This window comes from Solanum verrucosum, unplaced genomic scaffold (genome assembly GCF_900185275.1).
Source record: "Solanum verrucosum unplaced genomic scaffold, falcon-dt-bn FXZP01000084.1, whole genome shotgun sequence".
Taxonomy (NCBI): domain Eukaryota; kingdom Viridiplantae; phylum Streptophyta; class Magnoliopsida; order Solanales; family Solanaceae; genus Solanum; species Solanum verrucosum.
The window spans coordinates 2,021,128-2,047,428 of NW_026019846.1; the positions used below are offsets into that span (position 1 = coordinate 2,021,128).

A 26,301-nucleotide genomic window follows, 5' to 3' on the forward strand; every position below is an offset into this window, starting at 1 on the left:
GCCACAATGTGGACCACATTGAGAACCGGACCCTTCACTTGGGGGAAATGTAGGAAAATATGGGTTAGTACAAAACGGCACTAAGTATGATAGCCATGCACAAAATCATGTGAACATGCTTAAAAGGACATTTTAGTTGAAAAACATGCATTTTACCAAGTTTAAGGATCATCATGAAGATTAGGTAAAAGCATAAGTCATAAGCATAGTCAACATATAGATCATCATAACATAGTAGAAGCATACCTTAAATACCCTCAAAGCATACTTGTGCAATGCATGAACAAGATCCCATAATCCCACCCATGCTAAATAAAGCGTCTTGAGTAAACATAGTTCATAATTAATGTGCTTGTTCATATTTCATCATAGTGGCAATAAACATTAACCGACATACACCATGTGAGCTAAACATGGAATCTGGTGTTACCCACACCGAAAATTGTTGTCCAACTTGCCTAAGGTAAGACCATGGTTTGTTAGCTTTTAGGTGCATCCACTAGCTAAAGACCTATGGGGGCACATAGTTATGGGATAATAAGGAGAATGCTACTAAAAACTCGGACTCGACTGAGGTAGAAGGTTTCCATCTCATGAGATACATGTTTTGGGAATCCGAACTCAACTAAAGTAGAAGTAACCCATTTGGAAAGCCGAATTCAACTAGCGTATAAGATTTCATGTTTAAGATCATATTAAGTTCTTGACTTAGATTCAAATTTGCGGAAGAATGTCTAACACCCAATCCAAAATAATTCATTGGATATCTTATAGATTCAATAGGTGAGAATAGCCTTTCAACCTTAGAATCATCATAGTGTGAGGAAACCTTTCACATCATATCATAATCATACATAAGTGTGCATATTAGGATAATTTTTTCAATAACACAACAACTAGATCATAATCATAATCACTTTACTCTCAAAGTGTTCTTTAAGCATATACATATATATTATACTCTTTCATAATTCTCATACTTTGCCCTTCAAGGACCATATATAATATTCAACCAACACATCTAGAATTACTACATTAGACATGGATATAATCATAATTCAAGAAACCCAATCCATACATGCATAATCTCATAACATTCTTCTATAATCAACAGACCCACTTCACAAGATCATAATTGAGTAATTTGGGGGTTTCATGGATTCTTGAAGGATTCAACATAAAAACCATGGGAAATCCTCAATTCATACATAATATGTCATTAATCAATCATTAGAAACGTTTTGAAAAGAACCTGTGAGATTGAAGTCAAACCCTAACTTTTGGGGAAATCACTAGTTTTGAAATTGAGTTTGGAGGGACTCCATAGATTAATACTATCCATGAATGAAGAGCTACCATACCTTAGTGATGAATCTCAAGGAATTTGAGTATAAACCCTACCTTCTTTATCCCTAGCTCCAACTTCCTTCTTCTTCTTTCTTGAAGTTATAGAGAGAGAATATTTGGAGAAGATAAACTCTTTGGGATTTGATTTGGATTTTGGGAAATAGTGGAGTGAATGGTTTTGACTTAAAAAGACTTATGTAGGTATATAAAAGTAAGGAAAAATGACTTCACTTTGATAGGACTTAAAAATAAAATACCCAAAACGCCCCTCACTTTAAGTGAGCTGCTAGGGACGACTTGGGGCTCCATGAGTCGTGGTCATGACCACGAGCCATGGTCCCATCCATGGTCTTGAGGCAGTGGCATGTCAACAATTGCCGTTAGCTCAAAAGCCCAAGGCATTGTCACGAGGGGTACCACGAGACGTGAAGCAAGCCACGAGGCGTGGTCCCTCTCGTGGACCTTGGGGCAGTGGCTAGGCCAAGACACCCTCCATGGACATTCCACTAAGGCAAGTTCAAGACCACTCCCACGAGCTTTCTGAGGCTTCACGAGCCGTGAAGTTGCTCGTGTGGAGGGTCCACTTTTTGGGCAGCCTAAGGAGGCTACTGCCTCCACCTCCATGAGTGGCACCACAACTCGTGGTGTCCACTACGGGTCATGAAGACCCTCGTGGTCTTGGTGGGCTGTGCCTTGGCCCTTCCCCATTTTCCTTGTCACTTGACCTTCTCCCTTGACGTTAACCCTCATGTTTTAGCTCTAGTTTAGCCTACTAGTTTCTGAGGTGTTACAGATCATTGTCAATAAAAATACAAAACTCAGAGTCAGTGTCAAATCCCACAAGGAGAAGTGTAAGGTTGAGAACCCAAGAAATTAATGAAGATGTAAGTATCTAAACCAGCGACAAGGCAATTGGGTGGATCATTCCACCAAAACTTAGTATATAAATTATGAACAAAAACCTTTGTATAACAAAGTTTAGAGAATAGTGATCAAATCTAGGGTTGTAGGGGTGTGTGTGTATTGATGCCAACTAAGGATATAATTACATTGCTTAGTAAAACTTAACAACTATGTATAAGCTGAGTAATCTTCAATAATGCTCATCTTCTTTCAATCTCATAGCATTAGTTCGTAAAATCTCCTTTCGGACTCATTTATATGATGTACTTACCAACCCAATACCTTATTTTCACCACTAGATTTATCTAGATTGAAAACATTGAGACAATTACCCACTCATATTGTCCTCTTTCAAGAATCAACTATAAATCTAAGATAGGATTAAGTTTTCCACCTCAACCTCTTAATTAATCACCTGCTATTTGCCCTAATCCATGGTAAACAAAAAGAAAATAGAGTAACGAAACATACCCACTAGATTAAATCATCACCCGACTCCATAATTACACCCCTAAAGATTGGAGTTTAAGCCACTCATCATAAAAAGTGCCGAGATTATACCTTTCATGAAAGAAGCCTTGGATGTGATGAAATTCAGCAATTAAAATCAACACCTAGTTTTATTTCACTCAATAATTATTGATTACAAAGGTGATATTAAAAACCCAATATAAGCAGAATGCACAAGATTTTCTCTCTCTAAGAGTTCTAAGGTATTGCAACTTTAAGTTTTACCGCATACTTGGATAAAATTATTTCAAATTGGCAATTGCACAAAAGAGATCCGCCATCACTTAAGATAGCTCGTGTAGTACCAAACCTTGGGAATATATTTTTCTTGAGAAATATTGTAACACTTCTCCCTTCACTATTTTACAATGCTATTGCCTCCACCCATTTGGATACATAGTCGACTTCTACAAGAATGTACTTGTTCCCAAAAGAACTATGGAAGGGCCCCATGAAATCATTTCCCCAGACATCAAACAACTCAATCTTTAGAATTTGTGACAAAGGTAACTTATGTCGCATTGAAATACTCCCTTACATTTGACATTGTGCACAACACTTACAAAAAGCATGAACATCTTTGAACAATTTTGGCCAAAAATAATCACATTGAAGAACTTTAGCAGTTGTACGTATGCTTCCATGATGACCTCCTACCGGCAAAGCATGGAAATCTTAAAGTATTTCTTGCATCTCCACCTCATACACACAACACCTAATAACATTATTCGAACAATATCTAAAAAGGAAATGTTCATCCAATACATATCTCTTCACATCAAATAAGGATTTCCTCTTCTGATGTCTATTAAAACCTTCACGTAACAACCCACATAGAATGAAGTTGGCATAATCGGTATAACAAGGAATTGAGGTTTGAGATATCAATATTACCGATTCATCCGGGAAAGTATCATCAATGTCTTTGGCTTCATTCGCCACAACATTTGCATCAAGCCTTTATAGGTAATCAACTATTTGGTTCTCACGCCTTTTATCCCTTACATCAAAGTTAAACTCTTGAAGAAGAAGCAACCACCGGAGAATAGTCTAGGTTTGGCTTCCTTCTTTGCCATTACGTACCGGAGGGCAACATAATCCGTGTGCATGACCACTTTGGTACCCAATAAATATGCTCTAAAATTTTCAAACCCATATAGCACAATAAACAATTCTTGATTCATGACAGTGCTATTCTTATGAGCACAATTCAAGGTTTTGCTAGCATAGTATATAGGATGAAATAAGTTATTCTTCCGCTGCCCAAGAACATCACCGAGTGCTAATCCACTAGTATCACACATCATTTCAAATGGGAGACTCGAATCAAGGGCTATTATGATAGAGGTTGAAACAAGTTTATATTTCAAAATCACAAAAACATTTAAACAAGCTGCATCAATTGAAAGCACTTTCCTTTTCAAGTAGCCTACATTATGGAATAGCAATTTTTGAATAATCTTTGGTTATCCGCCTATAAAATCCGACATGTCAAAGAAACTTCTTACCCATTTTACCAAAATTGGAGGAGGTAGTTTGTCAATCACTTGAATTTTGGCTTGATCGACTTCAATCACTTTGCCAGAAATTTCATGCCAAGTACAGTTCCCTCCTTAACCATGAAGTCACATTTCTCCTAATTAAGAGCCTAGTTGGAATTTGCACACCTTTGTAGTACCATTTCTAAATGCTTCAATCATTCCTCAAAAGAATCCCCTACAGCCAAGAAGTCATCCATGAAGGCCCCCATTGTGTCCTCTACCATATCAAGAAATATTCAAAGAATATAACTTTGGGATGTAGCCGGTGCATTATACAAACCAAATGGCATTCACTTGAAAGTAAATTCCCATAGGGACAAGTAAAAGTTGTCTTCTCTTGATCTTTTGGTTTTATGGATATTTGATTGTACCCGAAATAACCTTCGAGAAAGAAATATCATCCCTTACGCCTATCAAGAATCTGATCAATAAAGGGCATGGGGAAGTGGTCCTTCTCAGTCCATGTTTTTAGTTTCCTATAATCCATACATACTTGCCACTTGATCACCAACCTAGTAGTAACAAGCTCAGCCTTCTCATTCAGGACCAGAGTTATACCACTTTTCTTAGGAATGCATTGGACTGGGCTCACCCATTGGTTATCCACCATTGGGAAAATAACCCGCACATTCAACCATTTGATAATCTCTTTTTTCATAACTTCTTGCATTGGAGGATTTAACCTCCTTTTGTACTCAATGTTATGCTTGAAACCAATGGTAAAGTTAATCGTGTGTGTGCATACACCTGTAGAAATCCCCACTATGTCAGGAATGTAGGACCCCATTTCTGTAATATGATTATTAAACACTTCAATTAACAAATCCACTTGCCATTTTTTAAGATCACTAGAAATCATCACCGGTAGTGTGTTGTACTCCCCGAATAAAATATATATGACATTGATGGGAAGTTCTTTTAATTATAATTTCGATGACTCAACAATAAATGTAATGGATGGTGGTGCTTCTCGACTAAACAAGTCAAAATCCAACTTTTTTGGAAAGAAGTATGGGAGGCTACACAACCAAAAGATGCCAAAACTACATCATAGTCGTTTATGTCAACGTGATCATAATTTAGTAGCACAACTGCTATTGACTCCCCACAATACACAACCTCCCCAATACTTGCAACCTCTTCATTGATCTGATCCAACTGAGACACAATATGCATATCATTTGGATACATCATTGATTTGTAAATATTGAAGCTAATTACTTCATCATTGACTCATTCTTTCAATTCACCACCTTCTACATCAACTAGAGCTTTTCACACGGTCAAGAATGGTTTCCCAAGAATAAATGATATATCAATATTGGTCTCACAATCTAGATATACTGTAACACCTCTTATCCAAAAGAGGGAAGCATAATATATTCCAGAACCCCACGTACCATCCACGAGGGCAAACCACGGACCGTAGGTGGGTCCCTGGATGGGTGCCTGATGCTTATCGTGACCAACGACACTATCCTACGGTATGAGTGTCTATGATCGTCGATAATATAGTAACCCAACCAAGGGTTGGGGTCTTGTCCCATGATAGCAGTTTTGAGAATTGATATTAAAATATAATTTACATTCTAACTAGTTGTAGGTAAAGACATGTGCGATAAAACACATTGTAAATTAAAGGGGGCGACACAAAAGTGTCAAATATCAAAGGGGGTGGTCTTGTAACAAGTACTAAAACAACAAAATAAACAAGAAAATCAAGTATGGGTAAAGGTTCTTGGGATGCGACCGCAATATAAGTTGAGATAAATTGTTGGGTACATTCTTTCGATAGGAAATTTGCAAAATAATAGTGACTAGGCTAAGCTTTAAATGGAAATAGGTTCCCTCTCGGGCAACTTACCCTGTTTCAAATACGTTCCTCTCGGACACCCATTTGCCGCATGAAGACCACCCTAAGCCTTACCACTCACTCTTTCGAGCTGAGTGTTAGGATATGGGACTAGCGCTCACACTCTCGGGCTGAACCTCATGTCGACCCACTCCTTAGGCCATCAGTCTAGTGGTTTTGGTTTCGCGACCTCCCTCTCGGGCAAGACAAAAACACATGGGTTTCTTTGTATTTGCAACTACATTAGATTAAACCACAACCACTGGGTGAAATCACCACTAAAATACATCTAACCTATCAGCAAGCAAGCCCCAACAAGAATATCAACCCATATTTGCTAAATCACACCCCAAGAATGGGGGTTTTTAGCCACATATCAAGAAATAAGAAATTATACCTAACATGATAACGAAATAAACTGGTATAAGAAATTAAACATTAAATTAAGCAAAGGAAAATGAATAGAGAAGACCCACTTCCAACTTGGGGAAGAAGAACTCCTTTCTTCAAGTCTCCACAAAACCCTCTCCAAAATTGAGAGAAAAATATCAGCTAAAGTATGTTCTAAAGTGAAAATAATAATAATAATTGTTACACACTAAGACTATATTTCTAACTAGTATTTATAGTTTTCACAGATTGTGCTGCGGAGGATTGTTCAGCGACATTAGTCGAGATCACCGATGAACTCGGCAATTCACCTTTTTGTCAGCTCAACGCCTTCAGTGTCTTGCCTTTAACATCCTCACATTCTGGATCATTCGGCAGTACAATACTGCTTCGTGGAACTGATCGGCGACTCACCGACTGCTCATTCCTTACCAATTGATCCACTTCCTTCAAGGCTTTGTGTACTGGAACGAAGGGTGGTTCATGTTTCGGAGACTCGCCAAGTTGAACTAGGCGATCCACATGATTCCATTTCTTATTCTTTTCAGCCCTATTTGCTCTGTTTTGCGCCTAAGTGTCCATGCTTCCACTAAAACTTCAAATACCTGAAACTTCAATATTTTAATAAGGTATTGAGATAAAACAAGCATTCAAGGACACTATTTCTATTAAAATAAAGCCCTAAAGAAGTCCAAACGTCATGTGGTGATATATTTGTCTTTTTAATTAGATAATGTTAAACAACTGACATTTCACATATTGTATTAATTTTTGTTGGATTTATTTAGTAACAAACAACTCTCTCTAAATAATTTGTAAGCTAATTTATTGAAATAAATTTACTAGTACAAATATAAAACATAAAATCAAAAAAATAAACAAAATAATAAAAATGATTTGAGGGATATTTTTGTCTTCACATAGACTTATCCCATGGTATTATATCCTATGTATTACTAATACCTCCAAATGGAAGGTATTAATAATACATCATATAATACAATGTAGGAGGTATAACTAATCCATTGATTAGTTATACATAGATCCAAATTCCTATCAAACATAGTACTAAATAATACCATATATAATACATGGACTATTTATTTTAATACGGCCTACCAAACTGTAACATCCGACAATTTAAAATGAATATGAAGAAGCTTGAAATTGGAAGTAGTCATTTTTGGAAAAAAATTCAGAATCTGGAAATTCGGCCAAGTGTGGAAATCAGTGAGTTTTTGGCCAACTTTGAGCAGTCATAACTCCTATCTCAGGATGATCCAGGAGTATTTCCAGTTATGTTTGGAAAGCCCTTGGAACGATCTTTCCAACGCCACCGAGTTTGCTTGATTCCGAGTTCGTATGAGCGAGTTATGCCCTTTGAAAGTTGGGCAGTTGGCAGGGAGTCCGTCCGGAAATTTAAGGGCATTTTGGTCTTTTCACAAACCATTTCTTTTGAGGTTATATTGTTGTGTTAGGCTGATTGTGGATCATTTTTGTTCTATTTTAAAAGAGTAAGAGTTAGGGTTCTTGAGTGAAGAAGAGAGAAAGAAGAGAAGAAGAAGAAGAAGAAGTGGGAGCTAGGGTTGTGGATGCAAGACGTTTTCTTCATCAAATTTCTTGGGGAATCTTAGTAAAGGTATGGGAGTTCTTTATCTAGGGCAAGCTATCACCCTAGAGCCAATTTCAAATGGTTTTCAACTTTTCCAAAGTTTGTGAAAAAACCTAATTTCTACTCAAACTCATGGGTTCTTGCATGAAACGATTTCAAATGATAAGTTATGATATTATTGATGTTATTTGATGTTTTAAGATGAAAAACTCCATGAATCCTTGTATTCTACAAAACCCCAAAATGTGTTTATGAAGTGGGTCTATTTCTATAAATTCAAAGTTGATGGAATTATGTGTAAAGTGAATTGTATTGATATCTCTTGTGTTGTTTAATGTTTATTCATGATTAATTGTTGATAATGGGTGAATTAAGGGTGGTAAGCCTTATGAGTGAAGTATTGGTGATTGCTTGGATTTTTGGTGATTTTGGCTATGGCTTTGAATTATGGTAAGAAAGCTTGAACTCTCTTTATTGAATTAATTGTTGTTGGTAGGTTGAATCCACCTTTGGTGGAAGTGTTATATCTTGTTCTTGTGTGGTATTATTGTGAATTGTAGCCATGAAGGCATTGGGGAAGTTGTTGCACAATGTTGGAATATTGTATTATTGTGAATTGAGGCCATGAAGGGCATTATATGAGTGTTATTGTATTGTTATATTATTATATATGAATGAGGCAATATGTAAAGTCCTATATGAAGCTATATGTAAAGTTTTATGTGAAGCTATATGTGAAGGTATGATGTGAATGAGTTTTATGTGAAGCTATATGTGAAGGTATGATGTGAATGAGTTTTATGTGATCTTGTGATGATCCTATGTAAAGTGGATAGCATTGTGAGTTAAAGTATGATTCTCATGATGTATATATGAAATGATGTTGGATTATGAAGTATCCTTAAATGAAAATGTTGTGACTTGGTTGGTAGACTAAAGTGTCCCTCCTTGTTACTTAAAGTCTTGAATGCATGAATGTGTGAAATGGGCAGAACTAAGAAATGGTGCCCTTTCTATAAATGCTAAAAGAAGAATTCTAGGCCAAGACTTGAATCGGCAAAACTAAGAAATGGTGCCCTTTCATAAGTCTAGCTTTCCTAAGTAAATGTAAAACCATGAAATCGGTAGACCTAATGGTGGTAGCCCTTCTCATGTGTGAAATGATGAACCTTGGACCGGCAGGCTTAAGGTACCCTTAATGAAAAATCGGTAGGCCTAAGGCACCCTTCCAGGGGGATTTAATGAGCTATCCTTATGAACCTTGATTGGCCATGACTAAGAAATGGGGCCTTTCTTGGGAAGAGGTACTATGAGTTGGTTGAACTAGAAAAGGAACCTTCTCTAAGTACATATGTGATTGAATACTCTATGGGAAACAAGGCTAGCACCGAGTGGATGTGGTTAGGAAGGTGGCCTAGTTGAGTATGAGATTAGGCACAATGAACTTCCTTGGACATCCCCTAAACCATGTGCCTACATGGGTTGCTTACTAGTTCTACCTTTGGCAAGTAGAACAACCTCCACGGAGTAGGAGAGACTCCGGATTCCATACCTAGCTAGTATGGTCTATGTCGGTTATGCCTATTCCCATCATGTGGGATGCGCACTCTAGTTATTGGATAGGTTCTACAACGTGTAGGTAGTAGTATGGGATGCTATCTACACATGGCACGAGTAGGCTTTGAAGATACTAAAGTGAGTTCCCTAAGTCTAACGACTATTATGTGAAAGTCCCCTTACATGCTTGAATGTCTCCAAAAATGGTTTCTTAAAGAATGTTGGTCTATTGATGTTATGTTGTAAAGGAAATGTCCTTATCTAATGTAATCTTGAGGAACACTTAAGTGTGCTTGAAGAGGTTGTATGGGCGGTCACTTCTTGTCTTACTCAAGTGTGTCTTAAGGTTATATTAGGTAGAGGTCCTATGGTAATGAAATGGCATGTGTTCCTTTAAAGTTAAGCATGGGTTGTATATGAATATATGTTGAGGATGTATACGGTTGGCTATGGTTTTATATGTGAACATTGACTTAGTATGTTATATTGTAATGGTAAATTTCCTTATCTATGGTAACCCTTAGGAACACTTAGGTGTATATGAAAAGATTGTATGGGCGGTCACTTCATGTTTCACTTAAGTGTGGCTTTGGGTAACTTGAGATAGAGGTCAAGAAATGATGAAAAGGCTTACTTGTCAATTATGTTCATGTATTGTACATTGGTACTAGTTGTGCATGATGGCTTGTGATATGAAGCATGATAAGTGGTAAGTTCACATTTGGTGGCCTTAGGATGATGCTTTAGTGTGGATGGTGGTATGGGACGCTATCCATACATTGCACAAAGTGTTGTCCAAGGGTTACTTGAGGTGGATGGTTTAAGGTGAAGGAATGGGTTATGTGTGGAGTATGTGCTAAGGTGGTTAATGACTTGTATGTTGGTTATGGTTGGATATAGTGACTCTTATACTTGTATTTTTTTTCATGAAGTTTTACCAAATGGCATAAACGCATGTTTCTCCGATAAACGTCCCTTTTAGCATGTTTTTGCATGGCTTCCATACTTAGTACTTAATTGTGCTAACCCCTTTCTTTCCCTTTTTGACTAAAGTGTAGGGATTTGGAGATGGGTGACATGTCATGGCTATTTGATAGGTTTCTAAGTGTTGAAGATGAAGACTTGGTGAGTCCTCATATATTCGAGGACAATACCCCATATGTTCTTTTATGTCTTTTTAGTATTGTTTAAGTTGTGTATGAGATTGGTCCCGAATTTTGTACTCTAAAGTATTAGATGGTTTTGAGACATCATGCATAAAGTCTAGAAAGTCTTCCGCTTGCTATTGTTTTTTTTAATGAAATGTTTTCTTGGTAAAGAAAGTTTTTAATTCCTTATGGTTTTAGTGTCTATGCGATGAATGAATGCTAAGAGGCTTGTATTAGACCTCTTCGAGGTCGAGTACGCCGGTTACGACTAGGGGGTGGTCCCGGGTCGTGACACAAACGACCCTTGAATGTGTAAATACTTGTTGATTATAGTGAATTAGAGGTGGGTACCTAGTTGTTCTTCTTTCCTTTCCTAGATACCATGTTTTAGGTTTGATCGACACTATTTCAGGTGTAGTACCATGCTAGTCGGGGATTATGTGTTCACTTATATCTTGTGAATGATTTGTATGTTATTAGTTGTTATATTGGAGTATGTGTGGCCTTAGTCTAGGATTAGGTAGTGTTGCCATTGACTTGAGGTTATTGTGGTCTTTAGGCTTTGTTTTTTCTTCGGCGTCATTTCGGACAAATTAGATCATTGTAGACTAGAGTAGCAGACTTGAGTTTGATAGAATGAGCCTTAGTTTAGGCGTTGATTTTGCTTTGTTTAGCTTCTATTCACTCCACATATTTCTACGTCTCTATTATGGTACGGAAGGTTTTTGTGCTTCGCGAGGTGATTGAGAATTGGAGTGGCACAAGCTGGGAGTCTTTTTCTCAATTTCTTGAGTTTTGACGTTGTTCCACGGTGGTATTGATGATAGGTGATATGTGGTACTTCGAGGTTCTCATCGGTTCTACAATGTTACTCTTACTAGCTAGAATGGTGCCCCTAGGAGTTTACTGACTAGCTTGGTGATGGTCTTATTGGTGGCCCCGGGTTACTCTTGCTAGCTGGCTTGGTGCTCTTGGGAGTTTATTGGTGGATGGGCAATGGTTTTACTGGTGCCCCCGGGTACTATTTCTTCTTCTATGCACAACAAATTGAGATTTGGAACTCTTGAATTTGTTCCTAGAAGTGCCAAGGAAGTAATGCATGGGCAAGGTTTTCCATCAACAAATGTAGCTGCAATTTTAAGTAGTCATTTGGTGAGTTCTAATATTGAGAAGTTGACTTTTCTTACCGATTAACACTATCAAACAACTACAAGTTGGTGGTAGTAATTCTTTTTCCTCAAATAGATTTGTTAATCTACAAGATGGGACATCTTAGAAGAAGGTAAGGAATATGATATGTTGGGTCATTACTTTACAAATGCAGTTAGAAATGCATATATTTCATTTAGAAAACACCATAGTAGAAAAAAAAACATGTAAGAAAGAATAGTTGGATGATAAGATGCATAAGAAGTTTTTTTCTAAAGTACCTATCGATGTGATTGACAAAGTAATATCATATGATAGTGTCAACAATTTCAAAAAGATTCAATAAATTCTAGAACCAACGATTACCTATCAAGATTTTTTGACATATTTGAAAAAGAAAAGAGGAAAATACTCTAGGTTACGTTAGAAGCAATTTATCATTTTTAGCTCATCCATTAATTTGTAAAAGGAAGTTTGGGGTTGATAACTCGACTTTCTTGTCAGATTTTATAGTTTTGCATAACCTAATTAAGCAAACACGGTTGTAATATACATAATTCTATCTAGTTATTGTTTCCTTCATGGTTGTTAAATATAGATTTGGTACGTCATTAGGTTTGATAAGATGATTTCTAGCCGGCGCGACCTTCATTACTAATACTTATCCTTAATGAAATTCTTTTTATTTCTATTATTAATAAAAAGCCCGCTAGACACACTATTTAGTGTATAAGTTCACCAAAATATCATGTGTTAATGATATATAAAACTTAATCGCATAAAATTAAGGCGGAATACATCACAAATCCTTAAATTTATTAGTAAATTTTATTTTGATATTCAAACTATGACATATTTCAATTGATCACTTCAACATATGATAATGTATTCCTACTAGACACTCCCAGATCAAATTTCGAATGTTTTTTTTATGTATTCTCAAATGTCCATTGCATAGATAAGTTAATTTACCCTAAAATCACTTTGCCCTTTGTTGCTGTACCTATTGATGGTCAGGGGACGCATGCTCAATCAAGCAAAATTGTATTTTTTTTCTTATAAAGAAACACACTCTAGAAAATATATCCCTTTCTATCTATCACTGCTTCGTTTTTTTATATTTCTAATTGTTATCTTGAGATGTACATTTTGTACGTATTGAAGGTATGCTTTTCAAATGCCATTTTTCTTCTTCCGTTGTTTTCTTCCCACTAGATATACTATTTAATTTTTAAAATGAGAAGAAAAGCATACAAAGCTTATTTTATGAATATAACTTCTATTTCTGATAATAAAAAAAAAAATACTACACTAGATAATATATATGATAACTATAAATAATAGGTCATAAAAAAATATGATGAGTAACATAAAAGAAGTAAAGTAGCATGCCTATATATCTACATGCTACAATAAGATTAATATGAAAAGATTGTTAAAATGATGATGTGGCATGCCTCAATTGCCAGAATGACTATTTACCTATTTTGTCAGAATTTTGAAATTTTTGCTTATTTTCTATTCTAAAACCTTCATGAAAAACTATATATTTCCTTGTTAATTATTATTAGCATTTCTTACATTTATTGAAATCACTCCTACTAAGCATATACGTTAACTAATAACGTTATTCCATTTATTCCTTTTCTTATCAATAAAATATTATTTATTTTCTAGAATCTCTCTATACTCTTTATGTTACAAAAGTTTTTTGTTTTAATTAGATGAATTGTATCTCATTTATTTCTTTCCTTATTAATATAATATTAATATTAATCATTCTTAGAATCTCTCCATTTTCCTTATGTTACTTAGATTTTCTTCTCTTTTCTTTTTGATTGGATAAATTAAATATCATCATTATGATTTATGAGTATTAATGTATGAGGAAAAATATGCTAATTTTTACTTACAAATACAACTGAAAATGTCACATTCCTTCTGGCACAATTTGATTTCATTCTTTGGAATATCTCCATTAAAAGTTAGTAAATCCAACAATTCTCTCTTCTTCTTTTAAATATAAGTTCAACAATCCACTTTGTCGTTTGTGAATAATATGCTTTGTAAATTTTATTTTCATCTTTTTTATTTCTCTTTCCTCATGTATAATATAATTTTTTTCTCTATATTTAAATAGATTTGCTCTTATCAAGGTAAGTATCAATTATCTTCTTTTAAAAACTATATATAGAGTATAATATCATTAATTTTGAATTTAAATTTTATGGTTTTCATTTCTAATTCAAATGTATCAAAATCTAACTATTTTTTTTTATCACCAATCTTAAGGAATATTTAATTTGTGCAATACATGTTATTTAAAAAATATATATGTACGCAAGCCTAACTAATTTCTTGATGACCAATCTTAAGGAATATTGAATCTATGCCTAATTTCTTAATGACCCATGTTAAAGAATATTGAATCTATGTAACACAAATTAATTAAATTTCAATATGTAAAAGAGCTTCAATATGACAACAAATTTTGATGTAATAAGTTTTTCTCTTTTTTCCTCTTTTATTTATTTTTCAATGAAAAGCAATATTAAAGTATTATCTAATAACAGAGAGGATAAGAAAATGGAGGAGCGAGGGATGGCATCAAAGGAATATAGATGTTAAAATTATTGAATGAATACAACATTTTATGTTATTGAGGATAAAATGGTCGTGTCACACTTGAAAGGTATTAAAATAGAATTATGATCATTCAAAATGCATAGAGATAATCTCAGGAAAGATGGTGTATACACTTTTTTTTATCTCTTGCTTTTTGTTTCATTTTAATACAAGTATATTGTTTATTTCTTTAATCAAAATTACACTATTCATTATAGCGTATAACTTTTGAAAGTAAAAAATAATATAAAATAATATTTACTTACGTAAAATCCAAAAAAAACATCATTTTACAATTCAAGCAATCTAATCATCCTTGACCAAAAAATAATTTATAATTCATTCACAAATAAGTACTAAAAAAATTATTGCTAAAGAACTTATAAATGTTATGATTTTATTAACTTGAAAATAGATGTATTAATATAAATATTTGTATTATAAACATATATAGTTGATGATTCTGAAGAAATGACTAACATATTTTTCTATTAAATTATTTTTATTTTTAGATATGCTTACATTTCACTACTCTCACATTTTTAATTATCATAAACCCTAAAATAATTAATAGACATGACATTATTTGATATTTCATATTGTAGTACTATAAATAAGGACATTGTAAGAATTTGTATAAATTATCACATTATTAGCTCTTTAAGTTGTTATGTTTTTGGTGTTTATTACATGCTTTAGTTTGATTTGAAGAATAAGATGAAGGCAATTGAATGATAATCAATTTATGGGAGTGGACATCGACAAGAGCTCGCAAGATTGTGCATTGATTTCGTATTTTTTCCTTCTATTTTTAATGATTAAGATCGTAAAAAAATTATTGCACTTTTTTACATTTTTTTTCTATGATTTTTCTTTTATTTTGTATTTTATACGTTTTTTGTCAAAATAATAACTTATGCTTCGTTGGAAGTCTGCGAACTACTAACAAAATATTTTATGTCCAGATTATATCAAAATAATGTTATTTTCCCTCCTAAAGTGTCTAAACAAGCACCACTAATTAATTCGCGGCGAAACTTGATGAAGAAACCTCCCTGGGGTGCAAGTATCATATTTCAAAAGTTAGAGGGAGTTTAAATAATTTCAAGTTTTTGGCGATTATAAAAAGATGAGCTAAATTCTGCGGTAGTTATCCACTATTAAACAAACGCCTTAAGAAATAATAAATAATAGGGTAATATTATATTACATTTTAAATATATTAAATTTTATGCTTTGGAAAATATATTAAATATTGAATAGTATCTAAGAGTAAGGTAAAATAGACACAAATAGATAAATAATTCATTGATTTTCAAATTGGACAAGTATTGTTTGACATCTATTTTTAGTACAGTGGACAAGTAAAGAAGGACGAAAAAAGTAATTGATATCTTACCGTTTTCTATAACTGCGCGAATCCCGAATAAGTTCTCTAGTTATTTATAATTAAATATTTATTTAATTATTTCTCATTAAGCCAACATGTGCTTACCTCCACTGATCTTGTTCAAAAGAAAAAAGAAAAGTTTGGAAAAAAAATACTCAAGCTGGACCCAACAGATTGATTTTCACGTTCGTTGGATGTGAAGAAATTTAATGGCATGTAAAGTCGAATTTTTGACCAAAGTAAGCTATTATAAAAATCAATTTATCAAAATAATATGTTTTTTAAAAGTTTTACAAAACTAGTATAAACGTAGTTCACAGTAACGTTTTAGGTTATATTTCATTCAAAAAAATTGAATAACAAAAAGACAAAAATCTGACAGAGTAAACAGACATAAAATGTTATTGTCAGTAACGTTTTATAATTAGTTACTCTGAAGCACGTTTTACAGCTAAAAACGTGACTCACAATAACGTCTCAATGGTGAAAATTGAAATCCAATCTTGTACATCTCTCATTCATTAATCAAATTTCCACCATTAAAATGGATAAATATATTTTGTACATACCTTCATTTGAAATATATATGATTTTCTCTTTTCTTTCTCTTTTCACATAGACAATACTTTTTTTAAACAAAAAGAAAAAAAAAAGTGAGGTGACTTTACACAGGAGTTTGTCTTGCATCATTTCAATTTCAAAATTTATAAATAAATCATATATATGAGAGATCTTCTTAATTCAAGCCTAAGATAGCATCCCTTCCAAATATTAGACCAATCGATTTCTTATCATTATTAAATATTAGACTATCAATAAAGAAGTTATTGAATTAAAATTGATGTAATAAGTAAGCAAACCAACTATTGAAAAAAATATAATGGCTACATCATAATAGAAGAGACAAAGGAATTAATTGATATTGTAGTAAAGCTTCCTCACAACTTATTTTCCTTGCAGAAGTATTATCTAGGTATGAAAAGAGAAGAAAAGAGAAATCTATATGTGTAATATATATATTCATTTTAATAGTGAAAAGTTTAATAAAGTTGAATGAGGCATGTACAAGATTGTTTTTTTAATTTTCAGTCATTCCAGAAAAACGTTACTGTGAGTCACATTTTAGCTGTAAAATATGCCTCAGAGTAACGAATTATAAAACGTTATTGACAATAACGTTTTATGTCTGTTTAATCTGTCAGATTTTATCTTTTTGTTATTGAATATTTTTTAATAAAATATAACCTAAAACGTTACTGTAAACTACGTTTATACTAATTTTATAAAATTTCAAAAAAATATATTATTTTAATAAATTAATTTAAAAATAACTTCCTTTGGTCAAAAATTCTGTAAAGTCATCAGAAACTTTGTTTTATAATTGATGTCACATCAAAGATGAAGAATATGGTTCTTGCATGCCAAGTTTAAGGCAAGAATATAGATAATAAAATATTATTTTCCACATCTAACTCTAACTTGTTTTTTTCGTAGCAGTGATAAAGTGTCCATATTCTCCCTTTTCTTTTCTTTCTTATTTTATTTAGCACAAAAATAAATTAAAAAAAGTAGAAAGGTTTAAATAAATTTGAAGTCATATAGTTGGTAGTTACATGTAATTTCGCCGATGTTTCATAACTCATAAAACACAGGCACCACTTGTTACTTTTGTCTCGTCTCGAATAATGCATACAAATTACTCTCCTCGTTCACATTTACTTGTTACTTTTTGCTAAAATATATCTTCATTTTTACTTGTCAATTTTGATGTATCAAGAAAAAAATAGTTATATTTTTCCATATTTATCCTCAATATTAAATACTTGTTCTCTAAATCATTTTCCAAGACTTAATACTAAACATTACATAATAGGAATAATTTGGTAAAATATACTTATATCAATAATTATTTTCTTAATAGGCGTGTCAAGTCAAACAGTGACAAGTAAAAATGAACGGAGGGAGTATAATGGGCTGATTAATTTGGTCTTACACTAATATGTACTTTTATTAAGTCATTTTCTCTCCTTTAAAAACCATTTGGTGTCCAAGCAAAGCCCCACGCCAAAAATTATTACACAACATATATGTAAGGACGTACTCTTAACTAATATATGTGTGGTCTACTTGTGTAAGCGTACACAAGTTTCTTTTAAAGTGATTAATATCATACCATATAAAGTGTCTTCGTTTTATTTAATTAATTTAGCTAGCCCAATAAACTAATATTAACACCAAGAGTTTGATTGGACAAGTGCAATTTTCCTAAATGACAGTGGGCAATGGGACCTAACCATCTTTACGCTTGGCGAATGGAATACTTTATCATGTGTTTAGATATTCAATTGAAATAAGTCGTAATTTGAGTGTCTAAATATAATATCTATAATAAATTTTAAGTTATTGATATGTTAAACCTAGGGGTGTACAAAACTGAACTGAAACGGAACCAAACCGCAAATCGAGTCAAACTGAGAAAAAAAACTCGACTAGTGGTTGGTTTGACTTGGTTTGGTATTGAAAAAAAAAACCCCGACTATATTTGGGTTGGTTTGGTTTTAACTAAAAAAAATCAACCCGAGACCAAACCAACCCGACATTATATATATAATTTTAAAATTTTATTTTATACATAAAAATATTTACTTTGATATAATTTTTAAATATTTCTTATACTTTTTCATAGTTTTATCTTTTAATATATTATTTCAAGTTTGAAACTTAGAATTCTGAATGGTTTAATAAAGATTATAGTCCACAGCCGTTGATAATTATAATAAAGCTTAAATCAAAATTAAATTAATACTAATGCAAAAAGAAAATCAATTCAACACTAAGAATGACAATAATATTGAATATTTGTTCTTTGGTTTTACATTGGTTTAGACAATTCAAATACATAATCTAATTTTAATTTCCTTTAATATTTAATCATGTAACCAATACTTATTAAACTTATTTTAGCATGATTTAGTACTTTTAAATTATGATCATTTTCATTATGACTTGTTAATTTGCAATATTTGTTTCATGCGATTTCATTGTTATTATTTTTTTGTTGGAATTTTAGTATCATTACTCATATCATATTTTGTGTTATTTTCTTAAGAAACACCTTAGATAGTTGTATTTTGGTAGGACTAAAGAAATATTAGAAGTACAAGTAAATTATATGTTTGTATGAATACTTTACCGGAAAAACCCAAAAATCCGAAAAACTCAAAAAAAACCCGAGTTTATTGGTTTGATTTATAGATTTAAAAATCCGACACAGATAATTTAATTTGATAATTGAAAAATCCGAACCAACCCGATCATGTACACCCCTAGTTAAACCTATATATATTACTAATATTAGAAGAAGAAGCGAAAATGGAACTTGTAAAGTGCATAAATTCCATCACGTAACCAGCATATCCTCTTCTCCTAATATGATCGATAATGGAGTGCCCACATTTTCCTTTTCAATCTTTTACTTTACACAAAAAAGTAATGGTATAAAATTGAACCCAAAGCTAGTGGCACCCAAAGTCATGACTCTGACAAAACAATGACTCCCTTCTCTTTTTTAGTATTTAAGTTTTTGTCTGTAAAATATAGTGGGATGATTAGGTCTACCACATCTTCCCTCCTTTTACTAACCAATCACTTTCAAGCAAATAAAACAACAAATAATAAAAATCACTCTTTCTCGTCTAGTACATCCCCTCCTAACTTTGAGCCTTGTTTCAATTTTACCTTTATTTTGTATGTATGTATGTATGTATATGCACGATATCAATTGTCACGCACTCACGCTTCTAAATTCTTTATCAAATTTAAAAAATGACATTAACGTTTCAAAGTCATTCTCACTTATTATACGCCCTAGGTGGATGGTGTGTATTCTTAAAGATTTAATTACACAAAATACATATTGTGTGTCTATGGGCGTGAGGTAAAAAATACTTCAACAAATATTAAATGTTATACTTGTAATCTTAAAACTACACTAGTTTATTGGTAAGAAATAAGTTAAAATTAATTCTTAAACATGGTGATGAACTTAAATTTTGAATTCTGCCTAGTAACTAAAGTATCTTATAAATAATACTTATGATAGTGTAAGAATTATTTTACTTAATTAATGTATAGAAATTGAACCTAAGATAACTTTTATATTTTCCATGATTAAGCAAAACTCATTGGGAATGCCTAGGGATCTCTCGATTTGTTCCCTTTTCTAAATGTAGGAGGTTATTCTTTGATTAAATCATCATAAGCATTTGTTACTGATTACTTCTAGTATTGCTACTGTAGACAATAAAATTCGCGTCGAGAAAACAATAATCAAGAACGGAAAATTATAGCAACAATCGCATTTATTATTTCAAAGTGCGAGTGTTATAATCTCTATGATTCCTCTGAATTCGCCTTTTCAAATATGATTCAAGGGCTTTAAAGCTTGATCTTGAATCTTTGATGAATTTGAACTTTGAACTTTATCTTGATCTTGACTTTTGCTTGAATTCAAGGGCTTCGAGCTTGTTCTTGAACCTGATAGTCTTGATCTTGATCGTTCTTGAACTTAAATGCTTGAATTCTTAAACTTGTAGCTTTATAGAGAATTTTATGGCGTTTGTACCACGGATTTTCTCTAGCTCCTTGTTTAGAATTTTATGTCTTTTTTTTGAATTATGAAGACCCCTATTTATAGTTTTAGAATAGAGGAGTTGTGATCGGAACAGGATTCCCTTCAGCCAATCAGATTTAAGTGACATGACATATGGGCTTTATGGAGCGGGCTTGTCATCTTTGACACATGTCATGATCCTATTGGCTTCTTGTTTGACTTGGCATGCCACTTCATTTGCCCACGTGGCACCAAAAAAATGGGCCTCTAGGAAAATATGACATTGAACTTAGCAAATTGGGCTAAATCTACTGTAGCCCAAATCAATTAATTTTGACTTTAATTAAATCCATATTTATTGGACTTGAATAATTAACCCAATTATATTAATCAATAATTTATTTGGACTAATATATTTATGAATTTAATATAATTCGAATCATTTTATAAATTTATATTTAATAAATTTTAAATGATTACAAATGCCCCCTACTTCAAGTCTTGTCGAGATATTTTATCTTTTAAAGACTAGGCTTGAAGCATTAACCGGTTACTAAATTGATCTTGAGTCAAATAAAATAAACTAATCCATGCAATTTATTTATTTAACATTTCACCGATTGCTTGGAAGATTTCAATCAATATTAAAAGTATATATATACATATTATATTGCCAAAACTTTAGGCATATACTTCAGATGGTCTTTTGGACGGAGGGAGCTAATTTAAGGGCCCACATTTTAATTTTCCTTTATTTTTTTCTAATATAGGATTAATTGTGATAGAGCCACCGTTTCATGTCTTCAAATTTGTCAAGGATTAGGCAACAAATTATTTCAACGCCACCAACCTTTCCTAGTTTTATTCAAAGTGACCAATCGCCTTAGTTAAAAAAATGAATTATAATTGAACTAGGATTTATAATCCTACTCAAGTTCATATTCATATATATATTTTATTATCTTTGTCAAAAAAAGAATTGTAATTGAACTAGGAATTGTAATCCTACTCAATTTCAATATTTATATATGTGTTTTATTGCCCTAGCCAAAAAGGAATTGTAACTGAACTAGGAAAATGATGTTATTCCCATCATATGACATCTATAAATAGACACATTATCTCCACAATTTTATCTTCAATTACAGATTGTGAGCTACGAGCCTATGACGAAAGAGGCATAATTCAAGGTAATCTCCCTCTCTTTTTCTGATTTTCGTCACTTTTTCTACAGCTTGACATGTCTGTCGTAGAAAATTCATATCTCATTGTAGAAAAATCAAAATCATGAACGGTTTGATTTTCTAGAAACTAGACTTCTCGATCTCTAACATATCCAAAAATTCAGGATTTAATACCTTCAGAATCTTTTTAGATGATATTTTGAAGTTAGCTCTAGATTCTGTAATGCTAAAAATTTCAGAGTTGTGCACCTTTACTAAAACTCTGATGTCTTGATGTAGGAACGACGAAATCACAAGCAGCTTGATTATTTCGAATCTAGACACAAAGGTCTACAATATATCCAAAATTCAAGATTTAATACCTTCAAAATCTTTCTAGATGATTTTTTTTGAAGTTAACTTTAATTTCTGTCATGCTGAAAATTTCTGACTTGGGGCTTTACTAGAATACTGTGCTTAACGTCCCCGCCTTGAAAAAAAAATACTACTCTCAAGGCGTTACAAGGTCCCGAATACTTAACCAACTTGAGGCTTTACTAGAATACTATGTTTAACGTCCCCGCCTTGAAAAAAATACTACTCTCAAGGCGTTACAAGGTCCCGAATACTTAAGCTTAAGGTGTGAAGGGATGTGTTTAATGTCCATGCCTTGAAGATCACTAACTTGAGGCTTTTTCAAGATCCCTAATGCTTAAATTATTCGCCCCTTCTTAACTACCCATTTTTTCAAGTTTTATCTTCTTTCGTGCATCATCATAAGTAAATATTAACACTTTTTTTTCTTTTTTTTTTTTGCAGTTTGAACAATGATTTTCTTCAAGGATTATACTTGCCTATCTTCTCACCTCAAATATCTCATCGTTGGAACAAAGGGTAGTACTGTGGAGACTAAGTTTTTGGTCCAGGATTCTTTTGTTGGTCGTTATGTTGATCCATGGCCACAATTGAGGAACACGCTTCATATGAGAAGTTGGACATCCGAATACGATCACAAATCTAATAAAGCCTCAAAAGCGTGGTATCTTGAGAAACCAAATCCTCAACGTACAAACATCGCGAGCACTCTTTCAAATTTAGGTCGTCGCATGATTCTAGATGAACTACGTTGGGGAGACAACATTGTGCTTGAAGGTGAATATCACTGCATTCCAGGATATTGGGAATGGATAGAAGATGTCTTAAGCAAAAATGGGCAAAGTCTAAACAATGCTTGTATTTTTGATGCAGTATTTGCTTCTCTTTTAACTTATGATCGGAACTCCAATATTGTATAAGCCTTTTGTGAGGCTTGGTGCCCTCAAACAAATTCATTACTTACATCTATCGGAGAAACATCCATATCTCTTTGGGACTTGCATATTCTAGGTGGTTTGCCAATTAGCGGAGTCCTTTACGAAGAAGTGATACCTAACTCCACGGAACTTACAAGCTTGGATGACAAGAGGGAAAGATTTCTTCCTCGAACTTGCGAGTGTATGTTTGCTGCCTTTCATCATCTTAAAGAGAAAAATAATGGTAATATGAGGGTCTATTTTAATGAATGGATACAATTTTGGTGCAAGAAAGATCGCAAATATGAGCTAGCTCCCCCAAGGAAAGAGAAGAAATCTCGACGTCTGTCATCTACTCATAATCCAACAGGTGAGATACCTACTGAGATAAACACATGGTCAAGTACTCAAGAGATGGTATTTTCTAAGCTTGGAGCGAAACACCAAAAATATGAGACTTATCTGACGGCCTTTTTGTCATGTTGGTTATGTGCCTTTGTATTTCCGTCTGAAGAAGGGAATTTCATTCGGCCTGAAACTTTCAAAATAGCAAGCTTAATGGCGAGCGGTAAAAGGGTTAGCCTTGCGGTTCCGGTCTTAGCAAGCATATATCATGGCTTAAATAAAATTTCAAATTCTTCAAAGTTAGACCATATAAGAGTCTGTTTTCCCATCCACTATGTTTATGGTTGGCTTGCTTATTATCTCAAGACACACTATCCACTTAGTAGTGGACCTTCTCTTCCACGAATGGTGGTATATTCTGGGGAAGGCGCTGCAAAGTACTTTGACAAAGATGAGGCAAGAAAGCGTGTTCATCGAGGGGAAAGCATTGTATGGAATGCAACCATGCTTAGTAGGCCTCACCCAACTTATTATATTGATGATGGAAAAGCACCAGAGTTGGAGCTAGCTTATTTTATGAGCCTTCGTTTTAATTATCTTCCATTGAGGAGGGGAGGTTCCTTTGTCATTGAACCATATAGTCCGCACCGATTTAGTCGCCAATTTGGTTTTCATCAAGATATTCCTGGCTATTTAAAAAATGATATTCGTGCTGAGTCGCTTGATGAAGGCCTCAGATATTGGCGCATTTGCATATCACGTGCAACTATGTCTAAAGCGACATTTCCTCCTGCGGTAACTTCCGCAAAGAAGCTTTATACTACCCAATATTCATCTTGGTGGGAGAGATCATATGGAATGGTTCTTGAGGATAATTTGGATGTTATGGTAGAGAAAGCTGGGTCAGAATTTGTTACCCTTTTAGAAGACAAAAGTCAAGATATTGAGAAAACACTTTCAAAAGTCAAGACACCACTTGCTCCCCAGCATCAAAGTAAGAAGATTAACTCCTCTAAGGTATCTAAGAAAGAAGTAGTTCATACTTCTACTGATAAAGAGAAATGTCCCCAATTTCTCTTCTCTAGTAAATGGGCCCTTCAAGAAACAAGCAAAACTAGCAAGGATCGATGTTGGAAGAGGCAAAGGGTTGAACCATCTGGGGCTGAAGTTGTTGATTTAAGAGTCGTAGAAGTTCAGAGTGTCGATAGTCCTTCAAGATCAATGACAATTCAGAGTGACAAGGTTTAGTTTTTTTTTTTTTTTTTTTTTTTTGAATAAAATAACTTTGCTAACCCACTCTTTTCATGTGTAGGTTAACGATGCTGGACATCCACTAGGATCGCCACATGAGATGCCACAAGTTAGCGATGAGTCTACTGCAATATCAAGACCTAAGGCACAATCAATTTCAAATATTGAGCAAGAGCAAAAGACATCATCTACTTCTCGTGGCCAAACTTTAAAAGGGTTGACTCCTAATTCAAATGAGTTTTCCTGAGTTCTTCCAAAGAGTAATGGAGCTATGTTTGTCTTCGAAGGAAAGGGTGTTGTGTTCAACCACAAAAGAAAGTACATCTTGGGTCTTTGGGAAGAGATTTGTCGAAAACTTTCCAGAACTTCTCTAGACAATATTTCATCTTACAAAGATGATATTTGTGAGATTTTCAAGGAGATGAGTGAGATGAATTTATTAGATCTTTCACCATTGAAGAGCTTGGTAGATTCTCTTTTTGATCATGCTACTTCTTATGATCAAGAACACTCTAATTTTGTTGACAAGGCGCATGAAGATAAGAAGATGGAGTTGATTTCCAATGCCAAGAAGCGTCTTGAATTGTTCAAAGTAGAAGAGGGTGAGAAGGCAAAACATGTTTCTTCTAACAAGAAATCACTAAAGAAGGTTAAGCGGAAACTAGCAACTTTACAAGGAGAGCGAGAGGGACTTGAAGCTGTTTTAGAAGCTGCTAAGAAGAAGGTTGAAGAGGTTCAAGCCAAGATTTTAGCTACAGAAGATGAGATATCCTCGTATGAAAATATGAGTTTATTAACGCTTGAAGATTCAATTCGTTTGGAACATAAAAGAGAGTGCTTGGAGGCTAGTCGTCAAGATTTGACTAACTACAAGTTACGCTTAAGTTAGGCTTTCTCTTTTTTTTTTTTTTCTTTAGCATTTGATTGATGTTTTAGAAAATTTTATAGTGATGAATTTCTTTCTTTTTTTTCTTTTTTAATCATATCATGCATTTTTATTGCATGATCCAATTTGAATTTACTCTTTAAGTCTTGATCCCAAGCTTTTAGTAATTCAAAGTCATTTCATATTCCGCATGCCAATAAGAATGAATATAGTGCAAGTTCCACATTTTTAAGTTTGCACATTCAAGCTTGCCTTATCAATTTTGTGGAATTTAACTCGTAACAAGTTTAAGGGCCTTAACTTGTAAATTCATAGAATTCGAAGACATTGACTTGTAACTTGGTTGATTTAAGAGTCTAACATGCAAACTTGTAGGACTTATCATATTACTTTGTCGGATTTGAAGACTTCAACTTGTATATATAGAGGATTCAAATACTTCAACTTGCATATTTGTCTGAAATTAAACACTTCAAGCCTACTGTCAAAGAAGCTCATATTTCATAAGGGTTTGCCCCCATCTATTGACCATTCAATACCTCGTACAAGTCTACAGTTTGATGAGACAAAAGATAAAACAAAATACTTATCGCTTTGACTGACATATGACAGAACAAGTGGTTTTTTGACACTCATGCAACTGAACTTAGGATAGTTTCTAAGCGCCTACGTACCTCAGTAAAGAGGATCAAGTCACAACGTAGTTCTGGGGGATTGAGTGATTTTTT

The 26,301-nt window shown here is 33.4% G+C and overlaps 2 protein-coding genes across 4 annotated transcripts in view; both read left to right on the plus strand.

The window, feature by feature from the left end:
• The window catches only part of LOC125816838 (chromatin remodeling protein EBS-like), a 950,056-nt gene that overhangs the window by 792,997 nt on the left and 130,758 nt on the right, over positions 1 to 26,301 (plus strand). The window contains exon 1 of one of the 3 annotated variants that reach the window (XM_049496495.1): positions 16,369 to 16,381. The exons of the other annotated variants lie outside the window; for them this stretch is intronic. The gene's annotated coding sequence lies outside the window, so the exon portion shown is untranslated. Of the gene's footprint in view, positions 1 to 16,368; positions 16,382 to 26,301 lie in introns of those variants that run through there. 3 annotated transcript variants of the gene reach the window in all.
• On the plus strand, positions 24,205 to 24,934 carry LOC125816871 (uncharacterized). Its single transcript, XM_049496521.1, has 2 exons — positions 24,205 to 24,678; positions 24,749 to 24,934. Exons 1-2 carry the CDS (start codon positions 24,205 to 24,207, stop codon positions 24,932 to 24,934), a joined length of 660 nt encoding a protein of 219 aa, XP_049352478.1.

Bases quoted from the DNA above. Each gene is read 5' to 3' on its own strand.
- LOC125816871 (XM_049496521.1), top strand. From the start codon at position 24,205: ATGTCTAAAGCGACATTTCCTCCTGCGGTAACTTCCGCAAAGAAGCTT. The intron at 24,679-24,748 runs GTTTAGTTTTTT...TTTCATGTGTAG, and splicing joins TGACAATTCAGAGTGACAAG to GTTAACGATGCTGGACATCC.